The 25,506-nt window shown below is 54.7% G+C and overlaps 1 protein-coding gene across 2 annotated transcripts; it reads right to left on the bottom strand.

Moving 5' to 3' along the window:
• Positions 1-1,854: 1,854 nt before the first annotated feature.
• On the bottom strand, positions 1,855-17,729 carry Tbkbp1 (TBK1 binding protein 1). 2 transcript variants are annotated; one of them, XM_059271644.1, is made up of 10 exons: positions 17,631-17,729; positions 15,628-15,881; positions 15,198-15,320; positions 14,843-14,947; positions 13,619-13,799; positions 12,703-12,881; positions 12,533-12,594; positions 4,100-4,218; positions 3,243-3,961; positions 1,855-2,266 (listed from the first exon to the last, which is right to left on the bottom strand). In XM_059271644.1, exons 2-10 carry the CDS (start codon positions 15,850-15,852, stop codon positions 2,138-2,140), a joined length of 1,842 nt encoding a protein of 613 aa, XP_059127627.1. In that variant the 5' UTR covers positions 15,853-15,881; positions 17,631-17,729; the 3' UTR covers positions 1,855-2,137. The 2 variants fall into 2 exon arrangements, with proteins under 2 accessions (XP_059127627.1, XP_059127626.1); XM_059271643.1 differs by lacking the exon at positions 17,631-17,729 and adding an exon at positions 17,212-17,407.
• Positions 17,730-25,506: the final 7,777 nt, after the last annotated feature.

The raw sequence follows: 25,506 nt of genomic DNA on the forward strand, positions 1-25,506 counted from the left end.
ATAACATGTGGAGGGACAGCTGCCATGTTCTAGAGCTGAACTCAACCACTGACCAACAAAGGCCTCCATGTCCTGTAGTTTTCTTGTTCTTCTGTTGTTGTTGTTGTTTGTTTTCAAGACAGGGTTTCTCTGTGTAGCCATGGCTGTCCTGGAACTCACTCTGTAGACCAGGCTGGCCTCGAACTCAGAGATCCACCTGCCTCTGCCTCCTGAGTGCTGGGATTAAAGGCATGTGCTGCCATACCCTGTGTCTGTATTTTCTTTCCAGTACCAGGGGTTCAAACCAGGGCCTTTGTGTATGCTGGATAAGAGTCCTCCCACTAAGCCACACTTAGAGTCCTCCCCAAGTCCCTTTTTCTGCTTTTAAGTGACCATTCAGCTAAAAAAAAAAAAAAAAAAAGTCTTGTGGAAATGAAAGATAACCAGAGTCAATGAATGAATAACTCAGACGTGTTTTTTCTTTTTTCTCCAGAGAGCACAGTCAAGGCTGAGGCAAACGTCGTGAGTTCATGACCCTGCTCTGACCTCCTGAGTTTGGGGTGTTTGAGGTAGCAGCTGAGCCTGGCTCTTCCTAGTGCTTCAGACCTGTTCTAAATGAAGACAGAAGCCATGTGTGATCAGCTGTCAGTACGATCAACAGAATCATAGAATGTGGGCCACCCACACTTTCTAGTGCCAGCTCCGCAGTGGCTACGGTCCCCGAGACAGTTTCCAAGACCTTCCAAGTGAGGGTCAAGGCCCTCCACCCACGGAAGCACGGGCTGAGCGCAGATGGAACAGGTAAGTTTTATTTGGACTTTCAACTTGTTCAGAGAGCACAGGGCCCTCTCTCCCCTCTACAGGCCCCCTTCCCCATGTCCCCTCCCTGGGGAACACTCAGGGTACAATGACGTGTCTCTGGAGTCCTTGGCCCCTTCCCTGCTGACACACCCCTCACCCCCTGCACAAGGAAGGAGGGGTGTGGGGAGAGGGCCTGGAAGATTTGGATCAGAATGGTACGTGCGGTGGACAGTGGTTTTCACTGCCACCGGCTGGCCAAGGCCCCAGGGAGGCTCAACGTGAGGGGTGGATTCATAGTGGGCAGCAGGCTCCCTCAGGAGGCTCCCACCTCAGCCTGGGGCCCCAGCCTCCAGCTCCCCTGTCTTTCTGAGGGGACGGCTCTGAGGTAGATTTCACAGAGGGAATATAGGGGTGGGTGGGTGGGTATGGGAAGGGGATTAGCTCTTTTGAAGTTGATCTCCACAGCACCCAGGGCCCATTCTCAGGTTCTGGCCTGGGAGGGAGGGGCTGATCACACCCACCCAGCAAACACAGGCTGAGTCACACCTGGGCTCCGGGGCATCTGTGGTGTCAGGAGCTGCAGTGGGGGAGCATGGAGGCATCGGCCTTGATGATCTGCACCTTAGTGCCAGGGACTCTGGAAGGGCCCAGGCCTGTGAGGCTGCCAGACAGTCACCCGGACTGGGGTGATGGCCCAGGAGTCCCAGCCTCAAGGCAGCCCCTTTGGACTGGATCATCGAAGGCCTGCAGGGTCCTCCCACCCCTCCGCCACCTTCCCTGTTCCCCAGGGTGGGCAGAGGGGGAGAACAGAGCTGGCCTGCAGGGACTAGTGAGAAAAAAAGATGCCTCCTTCCCCAATACCACGAGCCCCAGGCCGGTTGAGCCTGAGACAGAGGGCTGGCATCAGTGTGCAGGGCAGGCTCTGAGACCCTCTCGAGAGGTCTTCCCTGGAAGAACATTGCCCAGGAAAGACGGATACTGGGAAGGGGCTCCCAGAGCTCCTGACCCCTCCTCCTCTCCCTCCCACCAGCACTAGACTTCTTCTTGGATCCAACTTTGTTGAAAAACAGAAAGGCAGAGAGAGGTGGAGGGTTTGTCCTCCCCATCCCAGACCAGATCCCCACTCCCCAGAGGAAACCAGGAAGAGAGAGAGCCTTGGTCAACCTCCAGGAAAGAGCTAGAGCTGAGTGGTGCCCGGACCAGGGAAGACGGCACACACACATTGACTCGGTAGCTAGTGGAGGTATCTGGGGACCGCAAGGGGCAGGGGCCCCCCACGAGATTCATGCAGCATTCAAAGTGAGTGTTTGGGGGGTGATGAGAGAGCACAGAGACAGCCAGCAGGGGGAGAGGCGCCCTAGATCTTGCTGTTCTCCAGGTGGGAGTCAATGTGTTTGATGAGGGCATCATCTGGGTACCCAACAGGGAAACCCAGCTGGCAGAGGGGGCAACTGCGGATGTCAGAGCCCACTGTCTCCATCAGAAGCTGCAGGAAGAGAACGACACTACTTAGAGTCTGCCTCACACCCCAGCCTGCGCTTTCCTGGGACCCGCAACAGGGAGGGTCACAGCGTTCAGAAGGGGTCTGGCTATCCTTGCTCCAGCACCATCCTCAACACACACTATAGCCACCAGCCCAACACCTAGTGCTTTGCCCAGGGCATAGGTCTTAGAAAGCATGAATGAGAGTCACTGTTCGGTTAGCTGGGGCACACAGGAAAGAGGGAAACCAAGACCTTGACCTGCCTCCAGAGTCGCCGGGGCACGGCTAACTTAAAGCACTGGACAACCGCAAACAAGGTACAGCCCCCAGATAATTTCCTGTCTGGCTTTGGAATAAATTCGGGTCCTTCTGGGTAGCAAGGGGTAGCTATGGCACTCAGGAAACTCATTACTTCAGTGAAATGATGGAGCTCTGAAGCGGGTTATCATGCAGGACAGGCAGAAAAGAGCCCAGGACCTGAGGCTTGAAGTGGGGAACTTGATAGGCAGGCCTGTCTCGTGTGGGTCCATGTTCTGCCCCTTCTAGTATCCCCGTCCTTTGGCCCCAACATAATAGTATGCTTGAGACACTCATCACAATCCAAGAACTGATTTAGGATCATTGCCTCCTAAAAACTCACTAAGGTAATAGCATCATGGTCCTCATTTTGCTGATGAGAAAACTGATAGAATTTGAAACAGGTCCTTCAGATACTACGCAGTGGAGTCGGAATAAAGCTAGGACTGTCACTTTGAGGACCATACTTTTAATAGTGCAGGTGGCGGTGGGGGCTTGTTCCTACCAACTGGAAACCGAGGGAGAGGGAAAGGGAGGTCTATATTAAGCTAGGGGGTGTTTGCGGGTCGCCCCTGCCTACCATGTATGAAGATAAGCAACAGTGTGGGACTCCAGAGGGAGAGCAGGCTGTCTCCTGGGCACCTCAAGGGAGCCCGGCTAAGGGAAGCAGGACACTACTCACATTGATGGATGGCCAGGACTGTGCGTGCTCAGCGTGGGCGTAGGCGGTGGCCGCAGGTGACTCCGGGATGGGGAAGCCCGCACAGAACGAGGCGCAGCGGATGGTGCCCGCTTCGGGACTGGGCGGGCTGGCGGGCATGGCCCACTCCTCTTCCTCCGACGGCTGCTTCTCAAAGCGCAGGCGGATGCCCTCGAAGGCGCGGCGCGGGCTGAGCGGCCTGCCGGGGCCGTAGAGCTCGCCGCCGTAGGCGCGGGGCTTGGGGAGCGTGGCGGCCTCGGCCTGCAGCCAGGCGGGGGAGGCACCGGCATAGGCCGCGCCCTCCGCCAGCTCCGAGTAGCTGCGGCGGCCCTGGAAGCCGGCCTTGGCGTGGTGGCTGGGCGGCTTGGCGTAGGCGCGCTCGGCCAGCGTCCTCTCGCCCGGGGGCGGCGGCGGCCGGGGCTGCGGGGCCGGGCAGCTGGGTGGCACCGGCGAGCGGCGCTGCGGGCTGGGTGACTGGCACGATGGCGGCACCGGCGAGCGGCGCTGTGGGACCGGCGACGGGCAGGAGGGCGAGGCGGGCGAGCGGCGCTGCTGGGGCGAAGGGCACGGGGGCACCGGCGAGCGGCGCTGCGTGGCGGGGGACTGGCACGGGGCACAGGGCGGCGGTCTGGCAGGCGGGGAGGGCGAGGGGCACGCGGGGGCCGGGGAGTGGCGCTGTGACAGCGGCGAGTGCCTTTGGCCTGGGAAAGAGATAGCGAGGTGGAGTGGCGAGCCAGGGGCTTGCGGGGACAATGCCCACCCAGGGATGGGGAGGTGGCTCCTGGGCCCAGCGCCCCTGCTCCCCACACTGGGGGCCTGCCCGGCTCTGGCAGTCTCACCTGTGTTTCGGGCCTGCTCTTGCAGCAAAGTCCTCAAGATCCTCCCCTGCAGGGAACTCAACTCCCGAAGCCGACCCAGCTCCTCCGTCAGTTCTGTGTAGGCCAGCGCCAAGTTCACCCTGAGGTCAGAGGGCAAGGGGTGGGGAAGAAAAGGAATGTGGTTCTTCTGCCCCAGCTGGAGAAAAGAACGCACTCTGCCTTGCATCTTCAGCACCTACCCCAGCTGCAGGATTCCTCTCTGCCTTTAGGGTCCACCTCTTCTGGGGGAGCCTCCCTCTGCTTCCAGAGACGTTCCCCACATTGGAGCCCAGGTTCCCCGCCTAGGGCAAGGATGTGGAATAGAAAGATTCCAAGGGGTCCCTGAATTCCATTTAGGGGCTCACCATAGTTCATACAGGTGTGTGTGTGTGTGAATGTTTTCCTAATAGGTGCAGAAACTGCCATGACAAAACAAATTCCTAAGAAAGCCTCGTACTACATGTACAGCGCACGTTTTCTCAGAGCGCACACTAGCACAGCTCCTGGTACCAAGGCCACAATCCCTGCTGCCCAGGAGGCTGATGCAGAAGCTGACTGCCTGGGATACAGAACAGGTTCAGGTTTAGCCTGGTGAGATCCTGTCTCAAAATACAAAGCAAAATGTAACTCTATGGTAGAACACTTGCCTAGCAAGCAGGAGGTCCTGGGTTCAATACTGGCTACAATCCCAAAATTGTAATACCCAATATCCAGTACCATAAACAAACGATCTGTGTGCTGGGAGAGGGGGACCCATAAAAAACACCCTCAGCTGGGCAGTGGTGGCACATGCCTTTAATCCCAGCACCCGGGAAGCAGAGCCAGGTGGATCTCTGTGAGTTCAAGGCCAGCCTGGTCTACAGAGTGAGATCCAGGACAGGCACCAAAAACTACACAGAGAAACCCTGTCTCAAAAAAAAAAAAAGTGTTAAAAAAACACCCTCAACCTTGAAAACACTGGGGACCACTTCTGCACAGTCTGTGACGAAGCCATTCCTTAGGCAACACCCGGCTCCCCTCCAAGTTGTCCCCATTCCAGGCCCACTGCTCTTGTCTCTACCTAAAAGCTGCCTGGTGCTCCTAGGCTCAGACCTCTCAGGACCTCACTGTACACACCCATCCTGCCCTTTCCATTCAGATCCTTATGAGAAGCTGCTGGGCACTGCCCACCTGGCAGAGTGTGCCATCCAAACTGAGCTTGTCTCAAAGGCTACCTTGCTGTGGACTTTCATTGGGAACCGTTATCGTCGTATTTCTATTCCTAGCTCTTCGTTCAGGCTTGTTACTCGGTACAGGTTCAGAAACGGCTTCCATCCAGTTCTTTTCTCCTGTTCACTTCCTGCAGCCTCTTCAACACCCACTCTCATGGAGCTGGGGCAGCAAAGGACCCTTTTCTTCCTCTGGGCACCCCAAACACAGAGCCGTGAAAGTTTTCACCCAGCGCTGCCCCCTTCCTCCCTGTGAGCTGCTGCCCTGTCCCAGGAGCAGTTCTGACCTCACAGGAGTTCTACCAAGGCCTTTGGACCTGCCTGCATCTATGTTCTGAAGGCAAGGGTGTGGCTCTCCTTAGCTCTCCCGTCTCTACAACTCCAGAAGGGACCCTGGAACTTCAGAAGCTGGGTGGTGGGAGAGTAACAGACGCTTTGGAGAGTGAGTCTCCTCCCAGGGTGAGAGCTCCTGCAATGACGCACCCAGAGGGACCACCCAGAGGGCGCGGCAAGGGCAGGTGGCTGGAGATGCAGGAGGTGAGTGTGAGGAGTGTGAGGCAGGGGTGTGTCTATGAGGACAGCAGAGGCGTGGAGGCTGGAGCTTCAGAGAACAGAGAATGCCTGTGCTCCTCACTCTGGCTTAGGGGCTGGCACTCTTACCAATCTGGGGTCACGGTGCAACACTACTTTTAATCCAATTACAATAAGGCACCTGGGAGCTAAACCTACTTCTTAGGGATAACCAGGCCTCATCACCCATCTTCCAAGACAGGAGTCGTCCAGGGAACCCTGATTTGGGATCCATGGCTACCATGCCACCATATCTCAGGCCTCATGTCTGTGAAATGCATCCTCTACCCCACCACCTTCATCCCACAAGTCTGTGGGAAGAAATGGCATCTTCCTGTGAGAGTGGGAAGTCCAGGCGTGTCCCACACCAAACCGGGGACTCTCCAGGGAGGCTTCAGCTTTTAGACTGAAAGCCATCTGGGAGCAGGAGCTGCGTGTTCCTAGGCAGAATGGGGACTTCTGGGGGACGGGATCATGCTGTCCACTTAGCAGCGGGAGCCAGAAGGAACTCTGGAAGGGGCAGTTAGGGAGTGTCACCTCTGTCCACAGAGCACAGTTGTTTTCCCCGTCGTCCACCCTCCCTGCTGTATCTCAGGTGACAGATACAGGTCGTCTCTTTCACACTCTGCCTGGGAGATCTCACCTGTCAGTTCGGTTCCCCGGGCCCCTCTCTCCCCTGCTGGCTCCCTGTCAGGAGCCACCCTAGTTTCCACAGCCCAGTGCCTGGCACTCTCCTTGGAGTGAAAAGACGGAGCTTCAAGAATCAGAAGGAAGAAGCCCCTACCTCAGCGTGCTCAGCCTCTCTCCAAGCTGACACTGGGGTCTTGGGGCAAGCTCCAGGCCTCCAAGAGCCCCAGGCCACCCTCACAAAGACCTCTGAGACCCTGGACAGAGTGAAGAGCTCTGACCTCCTCCTGACACCTCACAGTCCTCTGGGACATGCCGTTTCTCTGGGCGTCTCTCTCCTCACACACTGACGGCTGAAGATGCTACGCCATCAGAATGACTCACTGAAAACACTGCCAATTCAGTGGAAAAAAAATCTCAACTTGACAACACAACCCAGAGCCTCACATGTGCATCTAAATAGACACCCTGCTTCCTGACTTCCTGGCCACACCTGAGAGGTTTTTCCACCATCATGACTTGAGGAGGAACAGGTCAAGTGAGCAGCGAGCGGCACATGCTGCCCTGGGTCTGTCTATACGAATGCTGGTCATGGGTCAGGCACAGTGCTGCGAACTTCCTTTGGCTTCATGGCTACCCTATGCCAATCTACCTCACAGCTAAGAAGATGGGTCCACAGAGGTAAAGTCACTTGGCCATGTCCTAAAGCTAGAGAAGAGCACCAGCCTCCAAGATTCCAAAGTCCCAGCTACTAAGCATTACACACACAGCATTTTACACACACACACACACACACACACACACACACACACACACACACACCCCAAACCTCAAGAAAGCAGGAGAAATACAGTGGGAGAGCAGAAGAGAATGAGGAGGAGGAAGAGGCTGAGGGTCTTCGAGGCAGCCCAGGTGTTTCGAGAGCCACCACTCCTGCCCCGGGAAGAGTGAAGAGGGAGACAGACATACAGGGGAGCGGAAGAGCAGAGCGGGTAAGAGCTGGGGCGAGGCTGTGGAGCGGTGGCAGCACGGAGCAGTGATTCAACACACTTGCTCTCAGCGCCTCAGCCCACTGGGTTGGCATCTGTGGAGACGGCGGAGCACAAATGGCAGAGCTGGCAGGGGAGAGGGCTTCTACTCTTCCTTGACTTAACCTGTCATTCATCCTTCCCACCAGTAATCCAGGAATCTCAAAGTCCCTCCCGAAAGCAATTGTCCCCACGGTCACTACTAAAGCAACTGCAATCCAGGAAGGTCAAAGACCTGAACATCCTCTCCAAAGTCTCTTTCTGACTCAAAGGAGCTTGAGAGCCACACAGACACCCCCCCTACACACACACACACACACACACACACACACACACACACACACACACACACCAACCCAGGACCCGCCGCATTAGTGCAGGGAGAACTCAGGACTCCGGCCAGCCCGGAGGGACGGGGTGAGACTTGGAGACTAGCTTCAAGTCAGGATGAAAGCTGGGATAGGTACAGGGCTGGTAGTTCTTCTGTAGCCATCATTATGGACACAGTTGGACAGTTGGGGGTCAGGATTAGGGATAGGGGTAAAGTCAGGTCCTGTGCAGTGTAAAGGCTGGGGAAAGAATAAGACTATAGCTGTCCTGTGGTCAGAGCTGTCATCTGATGCAGACCGGCGGGGGGGGGGGGGGGGGGGGGGGGACGGACCAGAAACCCAGCATTCCCAGCCTGTCCATCCTTACCCCTGGCTGCCCCAGCCACCCCACCCAGCAGGGGAATTTAGGGGCCAAACTTTCCACCCACCCACAGGCACACCCAACATCAGTCTTCCCGCCTGCCAGACCCTCAGGGAGGGGACCACAGGCACCAGGCCGTGGAGCGGACTTGAGGTTGCGGGCTGGCGGAGGAGGAAGTCGCTTTGCAACAAGCCAGTGATCTACCACTTCCTTTCCGGAGCCTTGAGCCCTTCACAATCCTCGACCAGCTATGACTTGTGGTCCCCAGACCTGAGCTCTTCATGGCAGCCTCTACCAGGCAGCACCAGACGGCTATGGGGCCCAGAAGCTTCCCCAGACCCAGCGGGACTGAGCAGCCCACAGCTGGACAGGAACCAGGGGCCCTTGTCTGCCCAGGCCTGCCCTTGCTCACACGAGTTGCATAATTAATAGTGTCCCCTTTCACTTTCAAAAGTGATGCAGTCTGGTCAACAAATCACATGGTCACCCTTGTATAAAAGGCCTCCTACCTGCAGAACCACCTGAACAGGCAAACCGTGAGCCTCATCACCCTGCTTGCTGGGACCTGCCTGGACTGCCCTTCCCTAGTTCCTGAACTTTTTATGCCTCACGTTTATGAGAGTGGAGTGGACATCATGAGAAAGCCCACTTTGGGGCTTTTTTTTTTTTTTTTAGATACTGGCTTAAAAGAAACAGAGAACTACTTGTTCACACACTAAGAAGTTCCATAAAGACACAACAATGGAAGCCATAATATATATTAAAGGACCTGTAGATAAAAAGAGAGAAGAGATGGGGTTGGGGATTTAGCTCAGTGGTAGAGCGCTTGCCTGGGAAAAGAAAAAAAAAAAAGAGAGAGAAGAGAAATAAATAAAATAAGAAAAGAAAAAAAGATACTGGCTTAAGATTTATTTAGCATGCTGGATGTGGTGGCTCATGTCTATAATCCTAGCCCTTGGGAAGGAGAGGCAGGAGGACCACCATAAATTAAAGGCCAGCCTGGGCTATATAGCACTCTGTGAGTTCTAGTCCAGCCTGGTCTACATAGCAAGTTTCAGGACAGTCAGAGATACACAGTGTGACCCTGTCTCAAAAAGAAAAGCAAAAACACCCAGTTGGTAGTCCATGCTGGAATGTCTGCACATGGAGGGAGAGGCAGAACAGGAATTTAAAGTCATCCTTGGCTACACGGCAAGTTCAAGTCAGCCTGGGCTATGTGCTCTGTCTTAAAAAACAAAAACCAAACCAAAGCTCAGACAAAGAACAACGAAAACCACTCGGTGAGGAGAGAGGGGAGGATGCGCTTGTCTTCTGTGGGGAGAATGATAACCAGAGCAGCTCTTAGCTCTGGGCCCAACCGGCGGGCACAAGGCTGGAAATGCCTTCAAAACCCATGGTCCCTGAGGCCAGCAGAACCCCTGCCCACCCTCAGGGTGCCCCACAGCCACAAGTGCTCAGGGTTAATTTTTTTGTGCTCTGGGTATCAGGCTGAAGGAGACTTGAGGGAAGGAAGTAGGGAGGGTGAGAAGCCCGAAGGAGGAGGCCCCAGGCCTGCTGGTTCTGGGGGCAGGAGGCTAGGCTCAGGGTACAGGGGGTCTCCGACTTCCGTCCTGACCCACCCCACACTGCCCTTGACCTCTGTGCAGAGTTTCCATCCTCTCTCTTCTGAGTTCACACTTCCCCACCACTAACCACAGCCCACGCAGAGGCTTGTGGGTGGAGAGAGGGGGTGGGAGGGTGGGCGGAAAAGGTCCCAGGTTGCAACCCTGAGCCCCCCACACTAGGAAAAAAGAAAGGCCTATAACTTATGGTTTCCCCCTCACCACCCATGTGTACCCCATCTTTTCACTGGACCCCCTCATCAATAAGACCCCATCTACCTTCCAGAGCCGCCATCTGATTGGAGCCCTCTCTCCCTCAAGCAGTGACTCTAAAATTTCTCTGGCTCCCAGCACTGGTCATACTTTCAAACAGTCCCACCCAGGAATCCACAGGCCAGGGGAGGGGACTGTGGGGTTCCTACACATGTTGCCTTGGCTGGGACCTTCCTGGGTCCTGGCCTTCCTGAACATCCTCCTCACAAGCTCGGTGAACTCCACTGCCACCTCCAACCTCGTCTCCCTCATCATTCTTCTTCCTCTGGGGCCATCTGTCCCCTCAGCTATGACCACCAGGAAGCAAGCTATCCAAGAGACTCCGAGCACAGGTCAGACCCGGAGAACGGCAGCCAGTCTGTCTGGCTTGGTGTCAGTCCTGGCTGCTGTGAATCACTGGTGGCTAGAGTTTGTGGGCCCGGAGCTGAGAACGAGGGACTGTAGCCTCCAAGGCCTGCTCCTAGGCACAGATCGCACAGGGTGGGGTTCATACAGGAGAGACTGGGGTAAGGAGATGCTTTAATGGAGGACCCCTGAGATCACAAGAGAGACTGAAGGCACCTTTCAAGATGAGGAGATTAATTCCTAGAGGCAGACTGGGCTCAGGAACTGCCCTCTTCCCCCAGATAACTTAGTGACAGCGTTTCATTCCCGGGAAAGCCCATCAATAAAATTCCCACTTGATAGGGAGTCAGCAGAGGTAGATAGAAGAGGGGGTTGTTGATCCTGGGAGATGAAAGGAGGTGCCTGAGCCATCCTTAGGTGGGGGGCGGGGTGGGAGGAAGCCCCAGGGAATTGCCTACTACCAAAAAGGCTGAATTTATAAGAAAATAAAACTACCAGGGGAGTGAGGACTTCCTCTGAGAATTGATCCTGCCACACTGGGGCTGTCCCGGAGCATTTTGGCTAAAAGACAGGAAAGAGCAGGCAGGGCCTGCAGGCTGACACAGATCCTGGAAGCCTACAGAAGCCACAGACTTGGGTAGCACCGTGGGAGAATTTCCTCAGCCAGCTCCCTCCGGTTGGGAGGTTTGGCCAGAACAAGCGATAGGGCTGATACAGCCTCCCAAACGCTTTCTGAGATGGTTTTCTCTGTCACTGGGCACCTGCAGCCCTGGCCCTGGAGGATCTACTGCTCTCTCTGCCCCTTCCTGTGTTTTTCCTCACCTCCCTGTCATCCTGCAGCAGTGACTGACTCCTGAGCCCAGGAGGGGAACCCAGGGTCCAGAGGGGCAAAGGCCAAGTCAAGAACACAAGGCCTTTCCCCAGGACAAGAAGAGTTCTGGGATCCAGCCCTGCCAAAGTCTACACTAAGTGCAGGAACTTTCACTATCAGAAGAGGTTGGAATCACTGACCCCTAAGGGGACCTTTGGGGCTGAGCAAGGATCTACTCTATGTGGGTATGTGTGCGTTCCAGGTTTGAACACATGGCTACAATGGTCCCAGAGCCCCAGCCACAAGCTAGGGTGGACCCTTTCCGCAGAGCTCCCTCCCATCCCCCACAGAAGCCTAGCTGAGGGAGGGGTCTCCCTCATCAGTCCCACAAACTAGGTTCTCACCCTCTCAGCTGTCACAGCTCCACCCAGGCCCTCACCCCAAGGTGGGAAAGGAAGCAAGGGGTACCCCTAACTGGCCAGAAGCGGGTAGGATGCCAAGGAAACCTGTTGAGAGGGAGGACCCCTGGGATCCTGGGACCTGGGTATGCCCTGTGAGGGAAGGTTAATTTCTGCCCCTCAGGCCCGTCTTCTCTGGTAAGGAATGTACGAAGCTTGTACCACTAACTAGCCTCATCTCACACGAGAGAGGAATGAAGCAAAAGGAGGTTTAAGCACCGTTTCTCAGAAGTGGGTGAGGATAAGCTGTGAAAGACGCCGGCCTCCATTGCTACTGCCCACCACCCTTGCTGCCCAGCACATCCCAAGACCCCCCTGTCATGCACCTCCCCTCCCCTGCCCGACACAGCTTCTTCCCTACTTTTTAGTCTCTCCTTTGGGATTCTCCTCTCTACCCATCTCAAGGACTGCTCCCTTTAAATAAACAGACAAGGCAGGTCAAATCCTAAACGAGGGAGGCCATCTCCCTCCTCACAGGTGACAGTGGACGTACTCACCTCTGAGTTTTGTCTCTGGTATAGAAAACTCACGAGGGAACACAGAACAGGGTGACAGAGCTACTGAGTGCACCCCCAACCCAAACCTTGAGAAAAGATGGGCCTGGTCCCAGAACCTGAATACTCCAGAGCCCCTCCCTGCTTCCTGTAACAAGGCTAAAGTGTAAGCAACCCAGACACCACACCCCAAGACCTAGGAAGAGAGGCCACTCAAATAATGTGGACGGATGGAAAGCAAACGATGGAGACCTCAGGTAGTCCCCTCGCGCATGGGGTTGAGAGGGCAAGGGTTACAGATATGACTTACTGATCGTCCCCAACTCTCTTTACCCAAGCCATGTCACATTCCGGCTGGTTGGAGGCCAGATCCTGAGGAGAAAAGTAGCGGTCAGAGCCCGGCCTCCCCTCCGGCCAGCCTCACCCCTCCCCTGCTCGTCCAGCTCTTCCCATCCAAGGGCAGCGCCAAGGCCCCTTTACCTGGGCCCGCGTCTCCTGCAGCTGCTTCAGCTCTCCCTGCAGCCTCTCACATTCCGCCTGGAGCTGCTCTTCCCGAAGCTGAGCCCCCCGAGCCTCCCCCTGCGCAGCCTCCAAGGCCTCTTCCAGCTGCCTTCGCTCCAGCTCGCTCACATTTACGCTAGGAGGGCCAGGCCAACCTGCTGTCAGGGGACAAGACAATGTCAGGTAGGCTCTGGCTGCCTCTGTTGACTCCCAGACCCACACAAAGGGAAACAGGTAGGGTAGGGACTCAGCCCCAGGTACTGAGAGGAGCCAGGAAGCCAAACACCCAACGATGACAGATACCATTACAAGAGAAATAAGGATAGGGTAGACGAAGATTCAGACCTCCTGTGGGCCAGGGGGTGGGGGGTGGGGCAGATAACATGTCCCCTGGAAGGTATCTCAGGCTAGAACCAGAAGTCATGAGCATCCTCGGGGGCCTCTTCTAACCACAGCCTAAGGGGACGCTGAGTGGGGACGCCCTCTGCTGGCACACCCAAGAACTGCACGATCTGAATAGCGAAGGGATGTCAGCGGGAGAATTTGTGAAGGGGTGGTTGAGGCGCAAGAACAGTTGGAGAGGAGAATGGAATAATTTTGAACAGATTTAAGCTATTGGAAGGAGTCAGGTGTAGTGTCACATGACTGTAATCTCAGCACCAGGGAGGCAGAATAAGGAGTATCATTCCAAGTTCAAGGATAGCCTGGTGTACATAGTAAATTCCAGACCAACTAGGGCTATACAGTAAGACCCTATCTCAAGCAAGCAAGCAAGCAAGCAAACAGACAAACTGTATTGAGACTTTAGGCAAGGCAGAGGTGCCCAGTGATACTGAAATGGGAGTCACAGTTGGAGATTTGGAGATCAGGAAGGCAGAGGTCACTGAGATCTCACCATGACCCAAGGCAGGTCCCCCTCTCAAAGCCAGATAGTGCAGGTCCAGGTCAGGACAGGGTGTGGCAGGGGCAGGTGGAGGGCTCAGGCTGGGGAAGGCTGCATCCGGGAGACCTTGCTGCTGCTGCAGCTGCTGCTCCAGACCACAGATCTGCCGCAAGTGGGTCTCTACCAGGGCCCGCTGCAGGGAAAGACGGAGGGTTCAGAGTCTATGCAGGACCAGGGAGCCCCATGGACTCCCAGACCCAAGAGTCCCCCAGGCTGGGTAGTCAGCACTCCCCAAACTAGAGCAGAGAAGGCTGGAGTGTCCCACGCTCACACTCCAAGTGGCCACAGGTGGGAGGCCTTCTCTCCCAGCACCTGCAATGCAGATGTTTCTGGCTACTGTGGCTGGCAAGGTCAGAGCCAGGCCTCCTCTCTGTCACGATCACACAGGGACATTTATACAAACATTCAGCTCTAGGTCCAGCCACCCTACCCCCTTGCGAACATAACTTCCATTTGCATATGTACTTAACCACTTCTGGGCTTCGTCTACCTCATGTATAAAATGGGGATAGCAGTACCACGCCTACCTCTTTTGATTGTTGTGAGAGCTAAAATGAGTAAGTGTGCGTAGAGGGATAAGAACAGGGCCTGGCATGCAGCAAGTGCCTCACAAATGCTTCCGACTATAAAAGGAAAACGTTTTTACACAAATGTCCCAGTACCCTCACAGCAGCTCAGTGAGAGGGTTACCATTTACCCTGCTTTTCAGATGAGGGCTGGAAGCTAAATAATTGGACCAGGGTCACAGTGAGGAGTTGACAGAGGCCATGTCTCCTGATCCTGCCACCTGCCCACACACTCACACAAATGGCCACGTGCTAACTGTCATCACACTCACGGCAAGATCTATCTCTAGAGTTCTGGGCCCCCTCCTGTCACTCACATCCTCTCCCAGGCACAGCACTCCAGGTACAGGTTCGATGCAGTGTGAGAGCCAAATACCCAGTGTCCTACAGGGTCACCGCATAGCCAAGAGAACAGAGTCACCCATGACCTGGATGACACTCTCACTCACAAAGCAAAGCAGGCATCCACAGATAGATACACACGGATAGAGGAGGTATGCACAGAAGCAGGGTGTGTATGACACACAGGGCCACACAGTCATAGGGTTGGAATGCTCATACATACAATATCAGGTATGGGGATACCTCACCCCCACTCCCTGGGCCTCACCATCTCCCCCAGCTCTGTCTCCAAGTCGTTTTTCTCCACACAGAGTTTCTCGTAAGCCTGGATCATCTCCCCGAGCTGTTCTTCCTGCTCCTTATTCTTCTGCAACTGGGTAGGCCCAGAGAGGTGTGCCGGGGGTCAGGGCCATCCTTGACAGGGAGCAGAGGGGCTCCACGAACCTCCCCAACCCCGTTCCCAATAGAATAAGGGAGAGCTGAATCTGATTTAGGGAGGGGCCGTGGCCACCTCTAATCCAAGGCCACGGTGGGGATGAGGCAGGGTGACAGGCATCAGAAACAGACGGACGGAGGAAGCTTAAGGAGCTGGGCTGGCTGGGAAGCTAAGGCCAGGGGCTCACCTCGTGCTGGAACTGGTTAAGCCGCTGCTGCAGACTGACCTTCTCTACCTCCAGCAGGGAGCCATCCTTGATTTCATACAGAGGGAAGCCATGCTCCTCTCCAAAATCAGTGATCAGCGGGTACTGTGGGAGGGCAGTCCTCAGAGAAGCCTGGCTCCCACCCAACCCCCACTCTGCCCCAACCCTACAACCTGCTGCAGAGCCTTCTACCCCTGCCCTCTCCAGTGGAGTCTGCCACCCCGAAGCTGAGCTCCCCACCCCCACCCCGTTGGCGGCAGGATGAGTGGAGCTCACACACCAGAGCAGCCACTTCCTCAAGGATGAGCCTCCAGTTCTAATGACTTCTTTGTCATCCTTGGAATCTCTTGGTGGAATGCCTCCCACCCTTGCAACATTACTGTACAACTCCCCAGCCCATCCAGGTTCTGACCTTGATCTCGTAGACTTTGAGGCGCCGGCGGAGGGTGGCATTCTCTCTCTCCAGACCCCCTAGCCGCTCCTTGATATCTCCATAGGCTGTGATGAGCGCAAAGTGGGAGGCGGAACACATGTCGCCCCCGAGGGAGGCGTCTCCAGGACCATCCAGCCACACCTCACTGGGCCCTAAAGCTTCTTGGGTCAGGATGCTGATGTCATCTTCAAACATGGACTCCATGGTAAGGGCTTCGGCCCACACTGGGCCTCCTGAGAGAGCAGGAAGAGCATTAAGAGGAACACCCAGTGCTTGTCCCCAACTCCCCCACGCTGGGCTGAGGACCCTGTGGTAGCTGGGAGACCAGATTCCACAACACACTCTCCCTCAGAAGGTTACATCTGTCCTCTGCTGTCACCGCTTGTAGGGGAAGGAGATGGAACCAGATGGACCGCATGAGCGCAGTCTGGGGACAACTGATAGAGGGTCAAGGAAGCCACAGTGGCAGGGAAGGACTCTTTCCAGAACCCAGAGAGACCAGTGGATGGGAGGCCTGCTGTCCCAACACTGGCACAACCCAGAACCTGGCTGGACGGCTCAGCTTGGTCTCCTCCCCAGACCTCTGTTTTCCCAAATACCTCGACAGCCTCCAAGATTCCCATCCCAGGCCTCTGTCGCTTGCTCCTAAGAAAGGCCAGTGCTTCTGGAGGGCCAGTCCCACCAGTCAGCCTGGCCTCTGCGGCCCCCGCCCAACTTCCTCTCGCAGGATCCCAGAGTTCAGGAAAAGGAAGTGCCTCCCTAACTGCACCGGGGCTGTGGCAACCGTCCAGGCGCAGCCAGCCCCTGACCTGGGACCTACAGGAAGTCCTTGGCTGAGTGTCAGGGGCAGCAAACCGGGCACGGGGGCCTAGGGGGACGGGGACCACTAAAGGAGACTCCAGTCTGTCCCGTCGTGCCTGCACTCAGGGACATGGGGAGCCCTGAGAGGGGGCAGGAATGACTCAGGGCTCCCAAACGAGTAGGCAGCGAGGGGGTGCGTGTGTACTTCTCCCTGCCCTGTTTATGAATGTGTGGCTGTGGCTGGCATGTGGGGGTAGTGTGTGTCTGTGAATGAGTGGAGGTGTGCCGCCGTCAATGAGCGCCTTTGCGGGGCGGCGGAGGACCGGGGGTCAGTGCGGGAGTTCGGAAGCGGCCAGAGGTTGTGTGCGCGCGTGTGAGCACGCGTGCGTGAGCGTGTGGGCAGGGTGGGCACGTTCGGGCCGAGTGTCACGTGAGGCACTATGGGAATGTCCGAGGTGTGTGCGCGCGCTGGAGCGTGTGTGCGCCTCGGCCAGGGGGCTCGGCCCGAAGGCGCGAGTTCCGACCGTGCAGGCCCCAGTCCCCTCCCCCAGCCCGGGCTAAGTGCGGGCGAGGCGCGTGTGACAGGTCTGAGTAAGGAGCGTGTGCGCGTGTTTGTAGGGCTGGCCCCACCTTTAACCCTCTCTTGCCCACGCCACCCCCTCCCCCTACTCCGCTGGCCCGCGCTCATCACACCACCCCCCCCCCGCCCCCCGCCCACGACCTCGGGCTGCCCCCACTCGAGGACTCGGTGTCCCCACACACCCCTGCCGTGAGACCCAAGCTGCCTGCCTTCCTCCGCATCCTGGGGCCGCGCGCCGAGCGCCCGCGCAGGCGACCGGGGAGGGGGCGCCCGTACCGGCCGGGCCCCTCCCGCGGCCCCTTAAAGAGCTGCTCTTTCCAGCCGTCGGGATCGGCCGACAGAAACGGTCGCCCCTCCCCTCCCGGGGGCCGAGACCGCGCAGCCCCCTCCCCCACCGCGGCCGGGCCCCGGGGCGGGCTACTGAGCGGCGGCGGTCGGGCTGGCGGCGGGCTGCGGGCGGCGGCGCACGACCCCTCCGCGCCCCGCCCCGGGCCCAGGCGCTCGCCCCCCTGCGCCCCGGGCCCCGGCCTCCCGCGCCCCTGGGCGCCCGCCGCGCCCCTCCCCCTCCCCCCCCCCCCCCCCCGGCCCGGCCCGCACTCACGGCCGCCGCGGGCTCCTGCTCGCAGTCGCAGCGCACCCCTCCGCCGGCTCCCTCCCCTGACCGGCCCCGGCGCCCCCACCCCCTGGCACCGCGCGCCGCTCCGCGCCCTGCCGCCGCCGCCGGGTCTCTCCCCACCCCCTCCCCTCCCCTCCCGGCCCCCTCCCTCCCGCTCGCCCGCCCCGCTCCTCCTCCGCCGCCGCCGCCGCCGCCGTCTCCTCCGCCTCCTCCTCCCCGGCTGCTCCGGGTCTCTCCAGCTGGGCCGGCGCCCGGGACCCCGCGGCTGCCACCACCACCACGTGGCGAGGGGCGGCGGCCCCCGCGGTGCGGCCGGGCGGAGGCTGGCAGCGCGCCTGGCGCCCACCCGCTCCCCGCCGCGCGGCCTCCCCTCCCCGCCGACCGGCGCAGTGTCTGCGGACTGGGTGCTGGGTGCTGGGGCGCCTCGGGCTGGACTTGGGGCTGCACATTTTGCGAAGAAGTAGAGCTGTTTATTTGGGGGGAAAATATTTTTGTTTATTTATTGGTCTTTGGAGAAGAAAGATCACCGGGCTATGTACTCTGTGCTCCCGGAGGAGGGGGCATCGGTCTGATCTCTCTACTTGAACACAGCAGAGACATTAGAGTTAAATCTAACTTTGAAAGTGAGAGTGAACTAAGGAGATGAAATGTTCGTTTGGGAAGACGGACAGCCCTCCCACCCTCATTAAAGACGCTCCCAGAGGCTGGAGAGATGTAGAAACATATCTCACCCTTTCCACAAAGATTTGAGCATCTGCCAAACTGCCAGGCAGAAGATGAGTCTTTTTGCTACGTTCCCACTGTGTGACCTTGGGCAAGTTACTTCACCTCTGACTTACACTGGAGATCATTCCCGACAGGCTACCCTAATGGGGAAAGAATAGGGATCAGACGCCAAGGTGCCCTGAGAATGCCTGGGAGATGTTAATGAGTCATTTTCGTTCCCTGGTGGATTAAGAACCGTGGACAGAGGCAAAGCCAGCCTGACTGCTGCTGGGGGATCGCCAGAGGAAAGCTGAGGGCCCTTGCCTTCTGAGCCGGGTAGAGGCAAGCCCTGCAGGCAGGGCAAAGGCTAGGGAAGGGGCTTTTGGTGGGGTCAGTATTTAGCTAGGAAGACTCCCTGGAACCTGAGCCCCGCTTTCTGGCTTCTAGCAGAAGTGCCTCTGAGGAGGAGAAGATGAAAGAAAAGGTCTCTTGTTTGCCGGAGCTTTGAGAAACAAGGGCAGTTGTCATTTTCTCCACTGTAGAGAAAAATGCTAGGCTAGGGTCAGTTGCTCCTCCCAGGATGGCCAGCCCCGGTCTTGGACTCTCTTCAAAGGAGGGGATTCTCACTGGCTTGGCCTCCTCCCGCTGGCCTGCTCCCTTTTATAGTTCAGAACACAAAGGCAGATCAGCTACTTGCTGGCCAAGCAAGCAGTAACTTTCTCTGAGCATGTAGTTGACCCACCTATCCGGGAGATAAGAAGGCAAGCTGACTGGACATAGGTTACCCCACTCCCTAGACCCAAGGGCAAGGTAGGTGTCCTTCCCCTCAGCTCCACAGTGTCTCTTGTGAAGTAGGAGGTATGGAAGACTGGAGGCCAGGCATAGAGCAGCTGTCTCCACAGTCCTCAGCGAGCAGAGTTGGCCATAGCAGGCCCTCTCTTGCTGGAAAAGACAGTGGGTCGAGGTACCCTCTGAGTACGCTCCAGGATGAGTCAGCCCTGCAGCTGCTGGCTGCTCACAGTGCAGGCCTCAGTGAGTCACCTGGTGCCCTAGAGCCAGGTAGTTCTATCCTGGGCTCTATGTGGCTCTTGGCAAAAGCCCAACAGACTTAGATGCCTGCAAACCTGCCCCCAAGTTTGGCCCTGATTTCAGTACATTCTATTTCTAGCTTTTTCATGTCAGACGATTCTAAGGACAAGAACGCACCTCAGTCCATGGTCATTACATTTATTTAATAAAAATATTCAAAAATTATTTTGGGGGCTGTTTTGAGACATGGTCTCTCTCTGTGACATCAAACTCAAAGCAGTCTTCCTGCTTCAGCCCATCTCTTCAGGGAGAGGACTTCAGGAGTGAACCACGTGCCTGACTTCAGAAAAATTTCTTGCTGGGCGGTGGTGGCACGCACCTTTAATCCCAGCACTTGGGAGGCAGAGTCAGGAGGATCTCTGTGAGTTCAAGGCCAGCCTGGTCTACAGAGCGAGATCCAGGACAGGCAACAAAACTACACAGAGAAACCCTGTCTCGAAAACCCCTACCCCCCCCAAAAAAAAATTTCAAACACCCATGATGCACTGGATGCTGAGGATACAGTAAAAAGTATGCCTTTTTTGCTCTCATGGAATTTACATTCTGGTAGAAGAGTCAGAAAAATAAAAATAGGAATCGGTAATTTAAAAAAAGTTGGAAGCCAGGCATGGTAGTGCTTGCTTTTAGTCCCGGCCCGTGGGAAGCAGAAGCAGCCAGACGAAGAAAAGTTGGGCAGGATGGCCTCCACCTGTAAGTTCAATACTTGGGAGGCAGAGGGAGGATTGGGATGTGGACACCATCATGGGCTATGTTGTAAAGTCTCAAAAAACCTCCAGTTTTGCATGGCTCCTACTTCACAAGAGCAATTGTGGAGCCTGCAGGAAAGGAACACTACCGTGCCCTTGGTTCCTGTAAATGGGCTGGCCTATGCTCCACTACGTTCCAGTCTGCCTGCCTTCCTATCTACCCGATAGGCGGGGTCTAATCAGTGGCAGAGCTCTTGCCTAGTATCTGCATGGAAGGTGCTGGGCTTGCTCCAGGACTGGGGCCCAGGGGAGGAAGGAACCCCTAGTAGCAGTCACAGAGAAGGAAGGAAGGCGTGGCTTCAGGTTGTCTAGGAAGAGTGACAGATGACACAGCCTTAGAGATAAACTCTGGAGGATTAGAAGGCATGTTCTGCATTGTTAATAAGGGAATGAAACCCCTATGACTGAGAAAGCTGGGCTTGGTGTAAGTCCTTCTAAGAACCCTGAAAGCACCTGGGCTCCTATCATGGAGGGGACAGAAGGGGAACACCAGGGGAACCGAGGAAGGAGCTAAGCTAGAAGAGGGAGACATGCTGGGCGCTGGTCAGACTGACGTTCCTAACTGACCTTCCCAGGTATGGTGAGGGAGGACCCACTGCTGTCCTCAAGGCAAGAGTGCTAAAGCCGGGAGCCTGGGAGCATCCTTCCTGGAAGCCACCAGGGACAGCCTGTCCCCCACTCCCATGACTCTCGCTCTAGAGAAAGACTTGGTCTTTCCTGTCCCGTTCTTGCCTGAAAAAGAGTAGGAGGAAGTAGCATTAGGCTGAATCAAAACCAGATGACTCAAATAGCTGGCGGGCAAAATTGATTAGATCCATGTGACAGCACAGGATCCCGTGCCATCTCCGATGCTTCACTTCCAGACCTCAGGAAGTTAGGGGCACTGCCGAACCATCACGGGCTATCACGGGTGCAGGTGGTCTCCTCTGTGGACAGAGGTGAAGGCAGTGGGTAAAGCCACCCCAGCACTGATTTCCTAATTCTTTCAGAGGTCACGAGGCACCTTGGAGAAACCAGGATCTCCGGGAGCAGGGTTTGGGGAAGATGGGATATGTTATGGTATTATTTTACAATTCTGTTTCATTTTCTCAAAAAGGGTGTTTATTTTTATCCAAAGTCAAGATTATTTATGTAGGTGATGCTGGGGACAAGCCTGGGTTTTGTGCATGCTAGGTAACTGCTTGACCATGGAGGACATGCCCAGCTGCCAAACAAAATTACAAAAATGATACTGACCCAGCCCCAGTGGGAAGTGTTGCTAATCCCAGCTAATTGGGAGGCCAAGACTGAAGGATTGTGAATTCAAGCCCAACCTGGGCAACTTGGACCTGCTACCTCAGAAACAGCAAAAAATTAAATCTGGGCGAAGTAGCTTATATCTATAGTCCCGCACTCAGGAGGCAAGAACAGAGTTTAAAACCTGCCTGGTTTACACATCAAGTTTCAATGAGTCCAAGCTTATTAAATAAAAAAAAAAATTAAAGGTAAAGATAGGGGCTGGAAGTTGGCTCATCCATTAAGAGGACTGGCTGTTCTTGCAGAGGACCAGACTCAGTTTCGAACACCCACATGGTGGCTCACACCTGCCTCTAACTTCAGTTCCAGTGAATCCAACACCCTCTTCTGGCTTCTTCCAGCACCAGCCACATATATAGTGCACAAAATAAAAGAAATCTTTAAAAATAAAAGGTGGGGCTGGAGAGATGGATCAGTAGTTAAGAGCATTTGTTGCTCTTCCATAGGACCCAGGTTTGATTTGTAGCACCCACCCAGTGGCTCACAACCATCTGTAACTCCAGTTCCAGGCAATCCGATGCCCCCTTGCACCAGGAAAGGATGTAGTGCACATGCATACATGCAGGCAAAACATGAACACACTTAAGATAAAAAATACTTCAATTTTTTAAAAAGAAAGTTTTAAAGTCAGGCAGTGGTAGTTCATGCCTTTAATTCCAGCACTTGGGAGGCAGAGGCAGGTTGATCTCTGTGAGTTTGAGGCCAGGCTGGTATACACAGTGAGTTCAGGACAGGTAAGGCTACACAGAGAAACCCTATCTCGGAAAAGTAGGGAAAACAAGTTTTATTAGTTATTGAATACCTTGTATTCATTACCCATGAATAAGAGCCCCACAGGAAATGGGTCTGGTGTTTAGTTCAGCTTATTGTACCTCCAGTGCCTTCAATGTCTGGTAGTTATTTGATTGAATGGTTATCTAATTTATGTCCAAAGCCTTGTACTACGAAATTCCTATGCCCTATCTTTACAAATGAAGACAGTGAGGGCTAAAAAGGGTTAATTGACTGTATTGCTGGAGGGCAGTACTCTGTAAAGAACAGTGACTGTCATTGCTATGGAGAACATACCAGACAGTCCACAACTGTATCATCCTCAGGATGGTGACAGGCTAGCCCTCTGCATACTGACCTCAGGCCTGCATGGTAAGTTTAAATGCCATTTCACTCTAAAGACAGCTCAGCTGTTGGGAACTTGTGGCCAAGGAGCACCCGGGAAAGGAAGGTAACCCAGGCCTCACAGGTCTCCTGCCTGGGCTGCACTGTGCGGAATCAGCAGGTAGGGCTGGGGTAGTTCAGATGTGCTGCTTACTCAGCAACCCTGGGGCCTTTCTGCCTACCAGGCACATAGACTATTTCAAGAAGCTTCTGGCTCAGGGGGGAAATGGAGCAGAAGTGGAGATAGTTTGGCTTAAACTTCAAGTAGGAAGAAAGTCGACCTTAGACACACACACACACACACACACACAGAGGCATCCTCCCAGCCCCACCCAGTGAATTGAGTTTGGCAGTTATTATTGGGTGTAGTAGTTCATGCCTATAACCCCACTACTTGTGTTGAGGCAGTATGAAGGCCACAGCTACCCCCAAAATAGTTTGGACTAGAAAGATGGTTCAGTGGCTAAGAGCACTTACTGCTCTTGCAGACGACCCAGGTTCAGTTCCCAACATACACACCAGGTGGCTCACAACCCTCTGAAACTGCACTTGCAGGGAGGGGATCTGACGCTCTCTAGACTCCAAAGGTATCTGAATGCATATGTGCATGCATGTGGTGCACATAGACCCATGTTGCCTCCCACTGAGATAACCTTTTTATTTTTTGAGACAGCTTCTCAGTATATCACTCTGGCTGGCCTGGAACGTATGTAGACCAGATAGAATTTGAACTCCTGTTTCTGCATCCTGGGTTCTGGGATTAAAGGTATGCACTTACCAAATGCAGCAAGAGAATAAACCTTTAGTTTGTAAATGTATGAGTGTTTTGCCTATACATATGTATGTGTACTATTGTGCGCCTGGTCCCACAGAGGGCATCAGACCCTGAGACTTGAGTTATAGATGGTTGTGAGCCACCATGCATTGCCAGGAATTGAACCCAGGTTCGCTGGAAAAAACAGCTCTTTTAAGGTTGAGTCTCTCCAGCCCCAATAAATAAATCTTAAAGTTGAGTTTTACTGTTTTTAGCTTACTATGGTAGCACATACCTGTAACCATAGCATTCCAGAGGCCAAGATCTCAAGTTTGAGACCAACCCAGCTTTGCAGAGATCCTGTTATCATACTACTGAAACAGCATTTTTATTGTGTATGTGTGTCGCTGTGGGCACACTCATGCCATAGAGTGTGTGTGAAGGTCAGAGACCCACTCTTAGGAATGGATTCTCCCACTCCACCACGTCATCTAGGAATGGAACCCAGGTTGTCAGGTTTGTCTGTCAAGTGCCTTTATCCCACTGAGGCATCTTGTTGTCCACCAGCCCCCCCCCAAAAAAAAATGCTTAGCAGTTGTCAAAGGAATACAATCAATCTTATCACAGAATTAAGACAAAATGATCACAGGACTGAATTTCAATAATTTCAACTGATATTCAGTACACACACAGCCTAGGGGGCCACTGAGAAGTGGGCAAGGTTCTTAGCTTCTGTGTCCCAGTCCTCATCTTTAAAATGGGACTAAAATGAATGACATTTATTGCTGTTTCAGGCTTAGCATCTGACCGACTACATAAAATGGGTACTATATAAATAATGGCTAATTACTGACCAATACTGTTGCCATTCATTTTACCTAAGGTAAGGTAAGGTAAGGCAAAAATAACCAGGAGTGGGCACATTAGCATATACATTAGCGCACACCTTTAATCCCAGCACTTGGAGGCAGAGGCAGGGGGATCTGAGTTTGAGGCCAGCCGGGTCTTAGAGTGAGTTCCAGGGTAACCAGCATTAGTAAGCTGACAAGTTGACAGTGGGAATGCCACAACCAATGAGTAAACAAGTTTAGGATACATTCAGATGGTGCTTGGAAAGAACAGCAAACAGGACAGCATCTTCAGGGTAGACCCGGCACTTCGGACTCCCATGACCTTAGTCTAGCAACCTTTCTGCTCCTTACATTGAAAGGGGAACAGACACTAACTAAGCTTGCTCTGACAGTTAAGATACTGTGTAACAACAACCAGCACCCCTGCTGTTTTCACTTTAGGACTATTAAACACACTTAGTGAGGAACAGTCAAGGGAACTGTCACATTGTAGTTATCTGCAGCCCTGCAGAGATCAAGAACTTTCTGGACAACAGCCTGAACTGGAAACATACCTGTTCTTGGGTCAATGGCTGTGGCTCATGACCTAATAGTTTTGTGACAGACAAGTCTCTCTCACGCAGTAATCTTCACAATAAGACACAAGACACAACTGTTTTCCCCTCATATAATCATTTCTCTATCTACTGTTGACTCTACGACCTATGGATTGAGCAGTACATAACTCCTAAGTATGCAGACTAGGTGTCAGGGCTTCCTTATGGAGTGTGCAGTAAGGAAAGCTGGAGGGCACAAGCTTGTAACTCTGTAAGTAAGGCAGTTCAGTTGGTGGGTGCCACTGGGCCCGTCAACAGGAACCCACTGGAAAGGAAGAACCCAGTTTAAACACAAGATTCAGGAAGAGGGAAAGAGACACGGTTCATTGTTGCAGGATAAGTAAATAGGAACTTTGGGTGGGCTACCACTAGGGTCCTATCCTGAAAGCTTGCAGGAGACCAAGGACAACCTCCCCAGTTCCTCAGTCTCCCCAACAGGTCTCCTGCAGCGTACGTACTCACCTTTGTCTGTGCCTCACTCAGGTGGCAATTCTTCACCCATTTCACTTACACGCTGCTTAGGCCCTTTGTGTACACACACACACACACACACACACACACACACACACACACACACACACCACATTCTCTCTCCAGCTTCTTCCAAACCATTCACTTCACAACCACAGCAGTGACAACATCTGAAACAAAGAACGAAGCAGCAAAATG

The sequence above is a fragment of the Peromyscus eremicus genome, chromosome 8a, assembly GCF_949786415.1.
Source record: "Peromyscus eremicus chromosome 8a, PerEre_H2_v1, whole genome shotgun sequence".
Lineage (NCBI taxonomy): Eukaryota > Metazoa > Chordata > Mammalia > Rodentia > Cricetidae > Peromyscus > Peromyscus eremicus.